This window comes from Macaca mulatta, chromosome 5 (assembly GCF_049350105.2).
Source record: "Macaca mulatta isolate MMU2019108-1 chromosome 5, T2T-MMU8v2.0, whole genome shotgun sequence".
Taxonomy (NCBI): domain Eukaryota; kingdom Metazoa; phylum Chordata; class Mammalia; order Primates; family Cercopithecidae; genus Macaca; species Macaca mulatta.
In genome coordinates this window covers 42312559-42329345 of record NC_133410.1, presented here as the reverse complement: position 1 = coordinate 42329345, position 16787 = coordinate 42312559, and the positions used below count along the sequence as shown (strand labels likewise).

General features: G+C 36.4%; 1 protein-coding gene across 1 annotated transcript in view; it reads right to left on the bottom strand.

Annotated features, from left to right (window-relative positions):
- Window positions 1–999: 999 nt before the first annotated feature.
- The window catches only part of GRXCR1 (glutaredoxin and cysteine rich domain containing 1), a 137787-nt gene continuing 121999 nt past the window's right edge, over window positions 1000–16787 (bottom strand). The window contains 2 exon segments of the mRNA NM_001194126.2: window positions 1000–1292; window positions 10945–11010. Coding sequence (NP_001181055.1) covers window positions 1113–1292; window positions 10945–11010 — 246 coding nt within the window. The 3' untranslated portion in view covers window positions 1000–1112.

The window sequence follows — 16787 nt, the reverse complement described above, 5'->3', positions numbered from 1 at the left end:
TTATAGGCGTGAGCCACCATGCCCCACCCTTTTGTAGTATTATAGGACTCATCTGCTCATATTTATCCGCTGAATACTCCTTACTTCTTAAAATGTAAGCTCCATGAAAGCAGAAACCATCGCTTACAGTGGGCCTAGCTAATTAAAAAGTACTCTGTAAATATTTGTTGCTTTTCAGAAAACCAAGGAGCAAAATATTTTGATTACCTTATCACAAATACTGTGAAGGCAACTTCTAAAAATCATTGATAAGCAAATCCATCCGAGTACAGACATGTGTATAAAGGTAGTCATCAGTCAATAATTACAGCAAATTTTCTTTTTTGCACATTCATGCCTAGAATGTGTTCAAACAGTAGAGCACTCTGGTGTCCCGCTAAGAGGACGATAAGGAGCCACCTTTTTGAATGGCTTTCAAGTGACAGTGGTACAAAGCAATTCTATGTAACAAACCTTCACATGTACCCCCAAATATTAAATAAATAAATGAATGTCCAGATAAGTCTTCTGGTAGCTTTTGTATCGACACAAAGAAATCCACCTGATAACATTATTGGTTTATCATTAAGATCATCAGCTTTGAGACTATTCTGCAGCTTAAAAAAAAAAAAACAAAAAACAAAAAACTATTCTACAGCTTAAAAAAAATTACTGCCTAAGTATAAATGTGATCATATTTTTTCCACTCTCCAGAGCTTTCTTCTTCCTTGTAGCATGCCTAGAAATATGTTATGCTTCTAGGTACTTGCATTAACTCATACTAGTCAACAGGGTGATGTTGCAATAGGCACCATTATCTAGATTTTGTTCTTTTCTTTAGACAAGTAAATACATTTAGGGAATCAGACTTTGGATATCTTCGAGTGGTTTGGAGTATTCTGTTAATTCCAATTCGAAACCAGGGTCTAACACAGGGTTTGGCACATAATAGTTGTTAAATAAACATTTATTTAATACATCAATGAAAATGATTGCAGCAAAAATTCACCACAAAGACAATTATAATCAAGTTTATTGGTTAATCCATAAATGTAAGCACTTAAAAAATATATATAAACCAAAGTATTGCCTTTGATTAATAAAATGAGACTTTTCCTGGGTAGAAGCTCCAATTAACCAACACAGTTCTTACAACGCTGAAGACCGTTTTCATTGCAAGCCGTACACTTCAGGGCTTTGAAAGAGTCTGTGAAGCAATTTCGAAACACGGACATCTTGCTCCCATGGCACATAGAGCATGGAAGAAACCCAAAGCCTCCACAAGAGGGACACTCATGTGGATGCTGCACTCTCTGTATAAGGTGGCAGGGGAACAAGAGAAAACAGAAGATGTGTTAGCAGGAACAACTCAATCAGCCTCCTGGTCTTTCTGTACTGTGAGTGGTCATAAAACAATATTGGCATAATATGGCTATACACTTGAATTCACCTACCATTAATACACATTACACCCAGGGAAGTAATTAGTTGAAGTTCTCCTTCATTCCCCAGCCAATGGCCATCTATACCACAGGTTTGGTTTGTAAAGTGGGTAAATTTTAGGTTGAAGGGCATATAACTTCAAGAAATACATCATATGAAAACGTCTATTTACAAACCAAATAATTCAGAAGCTGTTTTTTTTGTATTAAGGGAAAATACTTTAACTTTCCCATTAGTATCATTTAACAGTTTCATGTCTTTGTTTATAGAATAGTATATTAATAACAAGTCTGAAAAAATCAGAAAGCTAAAAGCTGAAGTGTGCAAAGCCACTATCAACTGAAGATTACTAATTATATTATAAATTTAGACTAATGCTTCTTTTTTCAAAGCACTTTCAAATGCATTTTTGTATAGCATCTTCACCCATACTAACCAGTACACATACAGATACCTTTTTCAGTAAAGATTTAATTTGAGCATCATTATCCTCATTTTCTTTTTAAGAAAACAAGCACAGAAATCTTGAGACATTTCTCTAAGTCTATTTAGTTTCCCACAGTAGCTATCAACCTTTCTATCTCAAGCAAAGGTAAAGTATCTCTGATAATACAATGAAAATAACCAGATAGTGTGTTGAGAGTAATATTTTTAAAATCATTTACATGCATTTCTCTTTGCTTTTCTGAGCATATAACCTTTACTGGTGTCCTCTAGAGGCATCCATCAGTTTAGGGGAGATTAGGTGCCATTACAAAATGAATACAAAGAGAAAATAAGTAAATTGATACTAAGCTTCCAACTTGCAAAAAAGGAATTTGCAGCAGTTTTGGAAACCCTGGCTTTGTGAAGTGAATAATTGCTACAATGAGCTCAGGAAATGTGGATACACACGTACACAGGCAAACACATACTCAGACAAACATGCTTAACATACTGACACATACATACAGCTTTTCTCCAAAGATTTATAATTGCACATATTAAAACCTCAAAAATATTCAACTTAAAAGAAACCTGATAAACTGGGTTTAACCCAGGATTGCTCCAGCACATACAACTGTGAGAATTTTTAGAGTCAATAATATAATTATGTCATAATTAGTAACCTGTGGGATGTACTTTGGTAATCAAACATTAGGATCGAATTGGTATTTATAAAATATCAACCTAACATTGACATTTTAAGGCAATATAAATGGGCATTTTCTGTATATAGCAGGATTCACTTGCAATTATAGTTTGACTTGACTATTATATCAAGATGGCTGAACTCATATAATATCTCATTTCTAATGGCACCGAATCATAGAAAGTTGTTGTTGTCAATCTCAATAATACGAACAGTGAACTTCGTCCAGACTGTAGAAATTTAAAGCTCTTCCAAAAAGATAGATTGAATATGCACAGCCATTTGGTCACTTTGTTGATGGATTTTTGTCATTTCTTTGTGCAAGAATTGACCTAAAAAAAGGATGCACTGCACTTAAATTTTGCATAATATTAAAATAGAAAAAAGAAAAACTCTGAGTAAAAACAAACCCAGTGATGGAAAAACAGTGTACTTTATAAGCCAAATATGAGAAAATTTCTAAGTAATGGAGTTCTTATCAAATATTAGAAAGAATATAATGTAGATAAATCCTTGTCATTCACTATTGCTATGACAGGAGATTAAACTAAAAATATTTAATGACTTGTACAATAAGTGCACCAAGTCAGAATAAATGCTGGACTGGCCAAGGTCCTTGAGCAAGGACCTGCAGGGACCCTGAGTCCAGCCTTTTACTCATTACTGCTAGATTGTAAATAGATCTGAGTTCCTAGTAAAATAGAGTTGTCAGATTTTGCAAATAAAAATATGGGAAGCTCAGTTAAATTTGAATTTCAGATAGAACAGAAATTTTTTTTAAGTATGTACTAAATATTGTATGAGATATACTTAAGCCAAAAAATTATTTATAATTTATCTAGTATTTAAATGTAAGTGGGCATCCTGCATTTTATCTGGCAAAGTTTATAGGTTAGAGTTTACAGAGAAGAAAAGACATATTAATCCATCTTGGGCAATGGCTATTTACCAACCAATATAAATCATTTCAATATCTTTTTTTTTTTTCTTTTTTGAGACAGAGTCTCGCTCTGTTGCCCAGGCTGGAGTGCAGTGGCGCGACCTCGGCAGCTCACTGCAACCTCCGCCTCCTGGGTTCAATCGATTCTACTGCCTCAGCCTCCCAAGTAGCTGGGATTACAGGTGCATGTCACCACACCTGGCTCATTTTTGTATTTTTAGTAGAGACGAAGTTTCACCATGTTGGTCAGGCTGGTCACAAACTCCTGACTCAAGTGATCTGTCTGCCTCGGCTTCCCAAAATGCTATTACGGCATGAGCTACCACGCCTGGCCCAATTATTTCGATATCTTAATGAGTACAAACACAGTTCAATATTTTCAGCAACCACGACCTCTGTACCAGTGCATATTAGGTGAATATGAATTCCTGCTATGACCCAAGACACTTGTGAATGACCAGATTCTTGAATGGTCGTATGGTTTTCTCATGAAATGTATTTGTGACTACAAGCAAAGAACAACAAAGCTGAAATGAAATGTTAGTGCTATGCAGCTTCTTGAGTTCATTTTCTATCTGTGGCACTTCAGACACCAGGCTCTGAGCACACAACATTCAAAATAGTAACTCAACACAATTAAAAATTGTTTTATGTAATGGACCGACAACATGACTTACAAATATTACTTTCAAAGGCTAAAATACCAAATGTTAAGTTCACTAATACCAAGAGTCTACTGTTTCTTCATAATTTATCCCCTTGTCAGAACAAATAAATTACCTAAAATAAACTTAATACATAAATACCAAAGCTACATTTTTATTTCTAAATATAATCACAAATACAACAAAGCCATTCTAAAATAGCGTCCTCAGAGTCCGTGCAATTCTGTGATGAGACCTCTCTTTCATTCAAAGGATTGTTGAGAGGGTTCAATGAACTAATTCATGGGAAGTGAACAGAATATTGCCTGGCACATAGTAGGCACTCAATACAGTTAGTCATTACTGGCCATTATTTTATTAATAAATTCCATTTGAAATGATTTTTTTAACTGCTACCTCAAGCTAAACTGCTTGTGGTCACATGATATAACCATTTTCTACACTTCTCAGAGTCGTTCAGTTTAAACACTTGTTCAATACTTCGCTTTCTGGTTTAAAGTTTTGCCACTGTAAGAAGGGGAGAGTAAATGTGTTTCAATTCATGCACTATTTCTGTTGTCCAAGATAGTGGAAGAATACTTCCACTACTTCCATTCTCAGGAAAAATTAGCTATTTCAGCCATAAACGTAGGAGAGGAAAGGGATGGCTTACATCTCTTGTGGAGTCTTTGCTCCCTTCTCATACCAGCCTGACGTGATAGACACTACCATTTTACAAATGAGGAAACACAGCCTCTAAGCTGGTTTTTAAAAACTAATTATCAAGTTATAACTAGAAAGTTGAATATTGAAGAGGTCTCTCTATGAGCAAAATCCATGGTCTTCCCTCTATGATAGTAGTTTTCAATGTTTATTTGCATCCATTTTTCCCCAAATAATCTAAACATGAGATCCCCAAATGTAAAGCAGTTGAAAGGATAAATGCTACGACTAAAACCAAAGTGGTAGTGAGGTGGAGTGGGTCTCAAGGCAACCCACTAAAGCTCCCCAGTGCCCCCTCGGCACCCAGGAATCTCATTCTTGCTGCATCATCCAGCACAATTTACACCATTTGTTATTCTAATAAGAATAAATAATTTAGTCATGCCTAGCCACGTCTTTCAAAGCGCACTTTTGTTATACTGGAAGTCTGGTCCTAATTTAGAGGGTTCTGTACAAAGAAAACCCAGTTGGGTTATATTAGATGCTCTTATATTAGTGTTGCTCTAAAGTCTAACCCCTCTGTAGACAGTTTTGCCCACAGATCAAGATGGAAAAAGAGCTAGGAATTTCCTGAAGAACATGGACAAAGTTTCAAGTTGGAGGAAGAAAGAATAATGGAAGTTAATGAAACAGACTTCCACTTTACTTATAGCATTACTAATTACTATTAGTAACATTACTAACTAGTAACAAAACAGGCTTCACTACTATTAGTAAAAAAAAACTGACTTCCACTTTCAATGAAGAGACTGACTGTGGAAACTTTGACCTGCAAGCAATTAAGAATCCAGGCAGACCTGGTTGAGAATAGCACGCAGAGTACTGAATCTACTGACTGTCTCCTCTCTTCTGAATAGTGGTTTGGGTTGAGACAAGTCACTTTGGGGTGGAATTCAAGAAAAAAAGAATGAGAATTCACCCTCCACTTTACTTCTTTCTGTTCATTTATTCCTGTTGAGTGAGTTTTAAAAAACAGATACTCAGTGAGTGAGACCTTCTACTTATTCATTTCATTCCACAAATATATATTGAGTATTCACTAGCCAGGCACTGTGTAAGGCAATGGGAATATAGCCATGAACCAGACACTTCTCTGTTGTCCTAACAGTTCATCTCAGCCTCACCCTTGAGTCGTGGATAGGTCTGCTCCTTATTGCAGTCACCTCAACTAAAGCACACAAAATGTCTTGTGTCTCTAACAAAGGACAAAAGCGACAAACGACAAAGATAATGGCAAGTTTATGAATGACTGTGAAATGGACTTCCTTTGTAGCAAAGGAAATTTGAAACTCAAATTTCAAGAATGTAGGTTTACCCCCAGTTATGCAATATAAAAACAGGACGCTAAGATCAAGAGTCTTCATGTCTTCTTCAAGATCAGGAAATGAAGCTCTTATTGTTTTTAACCTCAGATCATCAAATCCTATTCCAATAGAGCTTGAAAGTCCCTTAAGAATCTGACCAAAGAGGAAGCAACTTATTTGAGCCTCTCTGACAATACACCTCATCATCCAGATTGTCTATGAAGTAGTATTACCCATAAAACAAATTGTCAGAGAGTACACGCTTGGCATTATAATCATTTCTGGATGATTCATCTTGGTCTATGTATTTTATTTTAAACTAGATTCAAAAATTTAATTCAGCAAACGCTTAAATGCCTACAAACACCCCTCTGCCTGACCAAGCTGCTAAAAAAATAAATAGAATCTTTTCTGATCATCAGTGTTTCCGGCATCCTTAATTTGCAGAGTTGAGAAAGAAGCCACTGAACAAAATGCAGACACAGGGGAAATTTGTAGCTCATAATTCAAAATGTATGAGCCTGGATATAGGAGCCTGATTCTTAAACCAGATGGGATGGACTGCCATAAACCTACTTAAATAGATGTTTTGATTTCAGAGACAGGCAGATGACATGGCCTGATTCCCCAGGTGAGCAGGTAGGTGGTATCTGTGGCTGTAGCCTCAGAACAGGGTGTTGCCACCCCCTTTCCCCTAGGAAGGACCATCACACAGAGCTATACTTCTCCAGGGAGTCTCAGGAGAGTCTCTGACAGCTCCAATGCCTTGCACAGATAGCCTGTGCCATTTTTGACATCCTAAGTGTGTATTTGGGAATCTTTGCTCAGTTCTTCAAGAACAAATAAGCAGTCGCCAGTCCTCAGGGGAGAATCAGATTAAGTAATTGTTATCAGCTTTACCAAAAAAAAAAAAAAAAAAAAAAAAAAAAAAGGACAGAAAATGGACACTATGTTGGCAATCTCAGTACAAATGGCAACAAAACTATTTACTCATATCTTCAAAAAAATAACAAGGCAAAGCTTACTTAGAGCTTCTCTGCCATCTGAGATCTTTAATTCAGTGTCTGCCAGAACCACTGGTATGATAATAAATCTCAGCACTCCCCTGGCTCTCCCTGCATGGACACCAGCAGGATTAGCTATCCATCTTGGTTATTGTTTTTTGAGGACTTCTTAGACACCTCATTCCTTCTCATTTTTAGCCTATTTATTAACATAAATAAATATCATTTACCAAAAAATAGTGGTTTCATTGATCCTTTCAGCCACATATTCTTTTATATAAAATAATAATTTTCTCTTTCTTTTCATCTCTTAAATGCGTTGCCTCCTCCAAAAAAAGCTTCGGATGAAAGAGAAGTCATTTATTTATTCCCTCAGTAAATATTTATGTGTCCCTGGGATATGCCAATCCCTGTTCTAGGCACTAGAGGTAAATAATAAAAATAAATGAACGCCTCTGTTCACATGGAGTTCACATCTTAGTGGGAGGATTACCTGCAAACTGTCAATTCAGGAACACAGTCCCCATTGGCACAACCGGCTCTACTGAGACCAGATCTCCATACCAACTATCATATGTGTTACTAGCTTCTGCTGCCTTTGGTCAGCTCCTCACGTTTGAGGCTACAAATAATCTTCATCAACAAATCAGATCCACTCAGCTTCCACAGCAGTTTTCAGTTGGGTGGGATGTGTGATAAGATTCTTGGTGCAGAAAAAAATTGAAATTATTTTCTGACTCCATTTCTGATGGTCCAACCACAGCTGCTAAGCGTCTCTCTTTAGCATCACTTGAAATAACTGCTAGAAACTGAAACCTGAATTATGAGGACCAGCAGTGGTCATAGACTACCATGTAGTGACCCAAGTAATAGCAAACTAGATCTTGCCAGGATCTGTCTAGTGTCAGAGCCCTGTGTCAAAATCCAGCCTATTCCCTGAACCTAACACCTTTACCAGCTTACCTCTTAGGAAACTACTAACCCAGGTTTTGTGTCCTGCCACAATATAGTCAGATTTCCTAGATACCTACAGGCCACTTAATTTGAGAGTCATGGAAGCACAGGTTCATAGTTAATTAACATTATGGGTTTGGAGTCAGACTGATTAGAATCATAAATCAAATACTGACTACCTAAACACTCTTGAGCAAGTGATTTTTGTCTTTCTGTACCTCCATTCCCTTGCCAGTAAAATGGGGATAATAAGAGAACTCATTTAGCAGAGTTGTGAGCTTTCAATGATTTAATACATATAAAAAATGGGGATAATAAGAGAACTCATTTAGCAGAGTTGTGAGCTTTCAATGATTTAATATGTATAAAGTGCCAGGAATATATCTTGCTATCTAGTAAGGACTGAAATGTTTCCTTCATCATGAATATTTAACTCCTACTCTACTGTCAAAAGCCAACCAGAAAAATGGGATGGGTTTGGATCTGCATTTTGTATCCCTTATCCTCTTTGCATGGCTTTCCCAGTGCTTCTTTTCACCTGGTCTCTTTACTTCCTCTTAAACTCCAGCTACCTCTCAGGCAGAGTTCTGGGTTTTCTTGATTGGCTACAAATTCTCCACCAGTTTTACTATATGGCTAAAGCAGCCAAACATAGTGATGGCATCGCAGAGTTCCTATAACATTAGAAAGCCAATGTCATACCCTTATTTTGAACATTAAAAATAGCTTAAAGTATTTGTGCCCTATTTATGTCATGTGTAGAATGGAGACAGACTTGAAGAAGAGAAAAACATCTTATTTTCCAAAATTTTCGAGCTGATGGAGAGAGAGAGAGATTATCTAACATGGTACTGTTGATCAAGTTGTAGAATTGAATAATTATAGACTCAATGGAATAAAAGTCCAGAATAACTAAATCAGTCGTCAACCTGTACAAAGAAAAGCAATGAAAGATATTCATCCTGTAAGATCCTAAAAGATGCTCTTAAGCCATAGAATTAAAATGGTACGATATTGATGCAACAAGAATTAAATAGATCAATGATACTGCATAATACCATTTAAGTAAGTTTAAAATGTGCACAGAGAATAATACACATAAACCAAATTGTTTAAATAGAAAGATACATAATAATGTAAGTGAATGACTTCACAGGATTGGAGTAGTATATAAGAACAGAAAGAAATAAATAGATCCATTCATACAGCTTTTTTAGCTAAGAAGAGCTTTAAGAGGAGCAAGTACACACCCTGATTTAATAGCTAAAGAAATCAAGATACTGACAGGTGAAAGGTTATGCCCAAAGGCGCACAGCCAGAAGCAGAGCTGAGGAAGGAGCTAAAAATCCTCTGATTTCCAAATCGTAATACTTCAGAAATTATAAATTATGGAAAAAAAGGAAATTTAAAACATTTTACAAAAACAAGTTTACTCTCTGTATATATCGCATGGCTTTTGAATTTAGAATCAGACCATAGTAAGTTATCTTGTTAAAGCCCAAGCGTTCTCCTCCTTTATAAGCACTATATTTCTGGCCATCATCCTCATTGAACTACAATGTCTAAACATACTCTATTGTTTGTATTATGACACAAACTGACAAAAAATTATTTCGAGTTATTGCTATAGGTCTGCAGTACATTGAGAGGACGTCGTTGTCTCCCTTAGCAAAGTACCTGTAAACAGTAGATACTCAATAAATATTTGTTGAATGAATGAATCCATTGTTTTCCTTCTGGGAAAGGTCACAATATGAATAAAACATGAATCCTTCAATCAAGGAGCATATAGTTCATTTGGGACATGAGTCAAATACCCAAAGAAAGCTAATACAAAAAACTTTTATAAGCCCCCTAAAAACAGGGTTATAGGAATTCAAAGGTGGGGGAGATCAGAAACGACTATTGGAAGAACTGATACTGAAGACGGGCCTTTAAAATGGTGGAGGGAAATTAGGAATTGGAACAGCATCATTCTAGGCAGACAGAAATGCCTGCACAAAGGGATAGTAGTAAGAAAGCACAAGACGTCACATAGTCCTTTCCTTTATCTACAGTGGAAGGAATGGTAGAGAATCAGAAATTAGGTTACCAAAGACTAGAACAATAATAACCAGTAATGACATATGGACACTGGATAACCATATGACCTATTTCTCCTGGCAAAGTCCTGTTTCACATTTGCCGTCCCGGAACAATTATTAATGCATACTTTCCACTCTCAAAGTGTCCCAATCAGGACAATAAAGTATATAATCTTCTTACAAATAGGGAGAAAGAGTCTGATAAAATAATTTAGCAGTGAGGTAATAAGGGCTTTCCGGTTGCATGTAAATTTTATAAGTATTTGAATAAGTATTTCTCTGATGCTATATGTATAAGCACAGGAATACAAATTAAAACATGCTTTTTGGAGAAATAACTTGTTATTTAATCTTTATAAATGACGTAGGAAGATCTTCTATATGTAGGAAGATCCATGGGAAAAATAAAGTTGTTTCAATGAAAAATTTTAATGTGCTTCAAGATTATTTCCTGACTTGAAACACCTCATCAATGCCCATATTACAGAGAGTTGGGCTCAAATAAAGCTGACCATAACATTCACCTAATAGTATGAGATCATTAGAAGTTAACATTAAAGACACTCTAGATGCAACAAACCTAATAACAGAAGATATCAAATTAAAACTGCCACATGTATCCTATTGCATATTTGTAAGAGCATGGGGAGAGATGTTTCAGTTAGGAAAACTCAATTATAATCAGAATGTGTTTAACATTTTGATTACTAAAAATAAGTTGCTGAAAGCACATTTACCTCAATTTTGGTTAGGAGGTCTTGCAGTTCTCCTGATTCATTCATTGACAAAATTTTCTCAGCACCCTATTAACAAGAGAGGGTAGGGGGAAAAATCCATTTTTGTTAGTATTTGAGAAAATAAAGTTCTGGCCAGGAAAGCTTAACCCACAAAATACTGAACACAATTCTTCCCTTTGGAGCTGAGTAAATGTACAACTAGGATACCAAAGAGGAGAAGACATTTTTCCTTACTGCCCCATAGTCTTGCATCTAGTAAGTCTTACCTCAGATAAGGGGAAGGCTGCCTACAGGAGGCAAGCTCCAGGAAACCCACAGCTGTCAGGTTTAAGTCCAAATACAGAAAGGGCCAGCATACTCTTCAGGGTTGTTTAGGGAGCCTGGAGCCAGTCTACCATCTGGGAAAGGAATTCCCACCCTCAGTTATCTCTACCCTACACCAAGCAGTACTAGACATGGCCCTCCTTAACAGCCATGCATGTAAAGATAACAGCAGCTGACAATAACAACAACAACAATAATGATAATAACTACCAACACAACTTAAGCAGATATTTTGAGTTTGGCACAAATATCATCTCCTTTGCTGTAGCAGACTCCATTATTTGCAGAAGTTGAGCCTCAGTGAGATTAAATAACAATTCCAAGGCCACCCAGAGAAGACACAGAGAGAAAATGTAAACACAGGTTGGGCATGAACTCCAGAGCTGATGCTTTCAACTTCTAAAACATTACTATGAAAGTGAGAAAGGGGACAATGTGTGTTTCTTCAAACTACTCCATTTTTCTCTCCTGTCCAGCTGCTTCCTACATTCTACCACTCTACTTCCCAATGTAAAACCATAGAGAAGGAAGAAGGAAAAACTGGAGTAATTATTTTTAATCAAAGACGGAGACCATGTCTGCCTTGTTGACACTGCGTCCTAGGCGCTCAGCACAGTTGCTGGCTCAGAATAGACATTGGATCAATTTTTGATTAATGAGCAAGACAGGGAGAAATATAATCACACACTAAACATTTTTTATTCCTACTTGTGCTAAGCAGGGTGCCAAGCAGGACTCATTTAAAAAATAAAAACGTTCTAGTTCTTAGGGAGGTTACTATATACATTTATGTAAAAGTATTTTTTTTGTAAATGTACAAAAAACTAACCCACAGTGTAGAATGAAAAATCAGTGCCAAATGAATGATGAATAAAAAAGATAAGCCAGGAAATCACAACAGGAGGAAAGCTGTGCTTTTTGAGGGTAGAGAAGGCTTTCTGAGGTTGGTGGCATTTGATCTGGACCTCAAAGACTGGATGAGGTTTCTAAAATAGGTTAAACAATCCTATAGTGATGTATAGGAGTATTTAGTTCTTGGTTTCGTTTTATTTCAGTTTATCTTGTATAATTTATGTCATCACAATCACGATAAAAAACGTCAAATTGATACATTCAAAAGCAGTATGAACGAACACACAGGGCTACAGAGAATATATATTGCTCTGTGAGGTAAGTTATATCTCTTTATTTGTTGCTGGTTGGGCCACGAATACAGACGTGAAACCTCTAAAGTAAGAACAAAGGTAATGAAAGCACCATGACAACACATTAAAGTCTAAATGTAGTAATAACTGGTAATATTTTACTTTTGCTATATTCTATTTCTTTTAAGAGATAGCTAAGTTAAAATGGGAAAGAACTCTGGGGAATTTGATACATGAACTAAAGCAGTAAAGAGAATACATGCCTCATTTTTCTCAAATGAAAGAAAATGCCCCACAAGGACTCCAAACAAAATGAATGGACCAGAAAAGCTGTCCACATCTCCCACCTGGCTCTTCTCTTATGGAAACATTGTGTCTTAGTCAGTTGTTTAGAGTACAACGCATATGCCAAGAAAGGACCTGTCTCAATATTCTTAGATATATGAAATTTGCTCTGTCTCAGCCAAATAACTCTTGCAGCATTACTACCACAGGAGGAGATTCCACATTGCAGGAGAAATGCAGGCTTTGCTTATGTTAAGCAAAGTACTTAAAGGTATAATGGTCACTGATTTTCAGGACACCTGGGTGTCTAGTATAGAGGTGGTATAATGAGTGCTTAAGGTTGGAAAAAAGCTGCTCCATAACAGAGGACAAGCAGCTGAATACCTACTTCCCTCATCCGACCACTGCTACACAACACAGCCTCCACGACCCTACCTGCCCTGTCCTCAGGTCTTTCCCTTGGAACCAGCCCTTTGGTCCCTGTGCCACATGCTGAGCATTGACAGTAGTCAAAGCCTCCTGTTCCCTACTGGGTCCCATGTCTCTGCCCTCCACATGAGCCTGTCATAACCAAGCCTAAGAGCAGGATCCTACAGGTGACAGGGAAATCAGATGATCGCCTTCTCTGATCCTAAGTGCAGCAGCAGCAATAGCAAAATAGAGATTTTAGCCTGCTTGGCACATGTCAGGGAAACATTACAGATCACTCCCACACAGAGGTTTGGAGCATTTATCAGGGTAAATCTCAATCTGCCCTGCTTTCCCTGCATTTGCGTATTCCAAAGGTCTCATTGCCACCCTTTTTCTTATCAAAGACATTCTAAGTATTAATTGATCTATAAAGAAACCTCTGTGTCCACAAAAGAGAGTGCATTTCCTTACACATTGACATTCTTAGGAAATTATCTTTCCCTGGTTGGTATTTGGCTAAGAATGTCAGACATGTTTGTTTTTATATACACTCCACCACTCAATTCTATGCTAGTGGAAATTATTTACTCTATTACTCAGCATAGTTTATCAAGACCTCCAGGACACCTATGGAAATATTTCTTCCATATTTCAATTGGTTCAGAATCTATTTTTTCTTAAAATTAATATAATCCTGAAAATAATGATAATAGTAATGTGTTAAGTGCTTTACAAACATGAACACTTCTAAACATTGGCACAAAATAAGCATTTTTTTAAATAAAGGAACTATCTCAATTTTTTACATAAAGAAACTAAAGTCTAAAGAGAATAAAGAGCATGCCCAGAGTCTTTCAATTAATCAGTACAAGGCTTGGGTTGATCTTGAATTCAGGTTGAGCTGACTCCAAAACCTACCCTCTTTCCATTGCACCCTGCAAGCTGCCTGCTCACTGATAGAGCACAATTGTATTAGTGAAAAACGGTACATACAGAGAACTCCAAGTCTGGGGAATATGAGAGTCTGTAGTTCGAACTCACTGTTGACCAGGTACTCAGAAGCGCAAGTGAATTGAAGGCTTTTACTGCAGTGACTCCACGTCCAGAATGAACGTGCTAGAGAAGCTATGAAATGTCCAAGTTCTGTTTTTGTAAATCTCAGCATTGCATCTTAATCAGTTATTTAGAATAATTGCATATGCCAGGAAAGAACCTATCTCATTACGCTTTAATACATGAAAAATCTCTACCTCGCTCAAATACTTTACAACTTAAAATTCAGAGCAGTGAGCTGGAACGTGTGAACAAGACACTTTGTTTTACATTGTTGTAACAAACTTCACAGATGAAGATAAGATAATCTATTTAATTTTTCCTTATCTGTGAATCACCAAGGAAGAAACACATACCTTCAAGGAATAAGAAAAAGGTAGGAAAAGAAATCAAGCCTCTGCCAGCTAAGATTGCCAAAAAAAAAAACCAGTTACCATACGACCTATGAATGTGTAAAAGTGTGCTACCATACTCATTCATGCATTTATCCATTCATTCAACACTATTATGAGTCTCCATTAGGGATTAGGCACTGTGCTGCATTAGAGCTACACAATAAGCAAAAAAGCCACACACACACACAAACACACAACAGCTTCCCGTTACCGAGGAAATGTACCTTTGGGGGAGACAGACTTTACACAAAGATTACACAAATAAATGTAAACTTATTTATAACTGTTGAAAAGCGTACAAAAGGGGCATGCTACAAGATGCTAAGAACACAAAGAGTAAGGCAAATTTAACAAAATTGAGGCTAAGGAAGGCTCTCTCCACAAAACAATCATTAAGTTTTTATCTTTAGGAAGAATAGTAGTTGACCGAGCACACAGACAGAATGAGGGAGGGTAATTAATAGGGATAGTAACGCTACCAATATTATTATATGTACGTGCCCTTTTGTAGTCACCATTTCCCTTCATTCAAGATCAGAGGAAAAGCTACGTTCAATAAAACATCCTAGCAGAGTCTCTACATAGCATTGTGGGTTGATACCCTGGAGGGAATATAGGTGAGACACCATGCCACGGCATAAGCAACCTATTTTACACAATAAGCTAAAGAAAACAATAAAGTGATATACAGCAGTTTATATTTAGCATACTCTGTTAGGTCTCAGGGAAGAGTAGCTAAGTCACGAGTTTCTAAACACTATTATCAAAAAAGAAAACAATCGAACATTTAAGTAATTTTTCTCAAAAGTTTTTAAAGCCACACAGATCTTAGTTATCTCTATACGGATATCCAGGCTCTGGAATTCCACATGGGACATCAACTTTTGAAACTATTAACTTAAACATTTCTGAGGAGCCCAGAAGGACTAAAAATAAAGTTCACATTAACCAAAAACAAATACAAATTTTAATGTATATATACATACATATATTTATATGTGAATGCACATATATACATATATAATATATAGTTTTATTTTATTTTAATTTATATTTAGTCATAAACCACCTCATCTTATTAAGAAAGTAGCTTGCAATAAAATATCTATACTATAGTATAATAAAATGGAAATTTAATGGGAATTTATAGGAAATATTCTAAATAAATCTCAAAATGGTAGCTATGGGTGAGCCTTAAATTTGATTCTGAGTTAGCTTTTTAGATGAAACAGTTTTCTAAGCACAGTAGTCTAAACAATATCTTGCATAAGACTTTGGATGGACTGGTTGATATAATAAATAGTATTCTTGCTTTTTTGATAACCGTAAAAATATTGTTTTCAAACAAATGCTATTACAGAAATGGCTCCTACATCCAACCAGTACCAGTTTTTATTCCTTCTTCTAACTTAAATCAGGCTCCTTTTCTCTCTCACTTAACTGCCTCCCTGTCATTTATTTATCTTCTGTAAAGATAAATAAATATTATTGTTTACCTGACACTACTTGTTAGAGTACCTTCTAGTGATTATGGTAAAACCCAAACTCTTTTTAGCATGGCCTACAAATGTCTTCACTATCTGATTGCACCAATATTCCTAGCCTTGTCTTTTGATATAATAAGCTTCTCACACCCTGGATTTCTCTCCTTCTCCTGGATATCCTAGGTCCTTGCATGAGATTTTATGCCTTTACACATGCTCCATTTTTTGCCTGATATTTCTTCTATCTTTCTGCCACCACCTCTTGGGAAACTCCTATGCATCCTTTCAAACCCAATTGAAATGTCACCTTCTCAATAAAGCTTTCTTGATTGAGAAGTGACAAAATCAGTCATTTCCTTCTTTGTGCTCTCAGATCACATTTTGCTCCACTGCACAGCTAGTCCAGTGGTGATTTCAGGGGTTATGACTTCTTCAGGCACACAGCATTTTGTGTAGTGCACCATAGAAAATCAATCAGTAAGTATTTGCTGTATTAATTTATTCAGCATTTTTGGAGTAAACACAGCATTCAATTCCAAACAGGTGTTTCTTTTAGTGATTGATGATTTCAAATAGAAAAAAAACAAGCCAAGGCACATATCAAAACGCACCTTTGTAAAGTGGTAGGGACCAAGCTGATGTGATGTGACAGGAAAAGGCTAGATACATAGACTGAGAAGGTTGAATACTATATAAATGACTTCTATCACTTCTTTCAGCAGGGCATTTGATGGAAACTGAAGAGC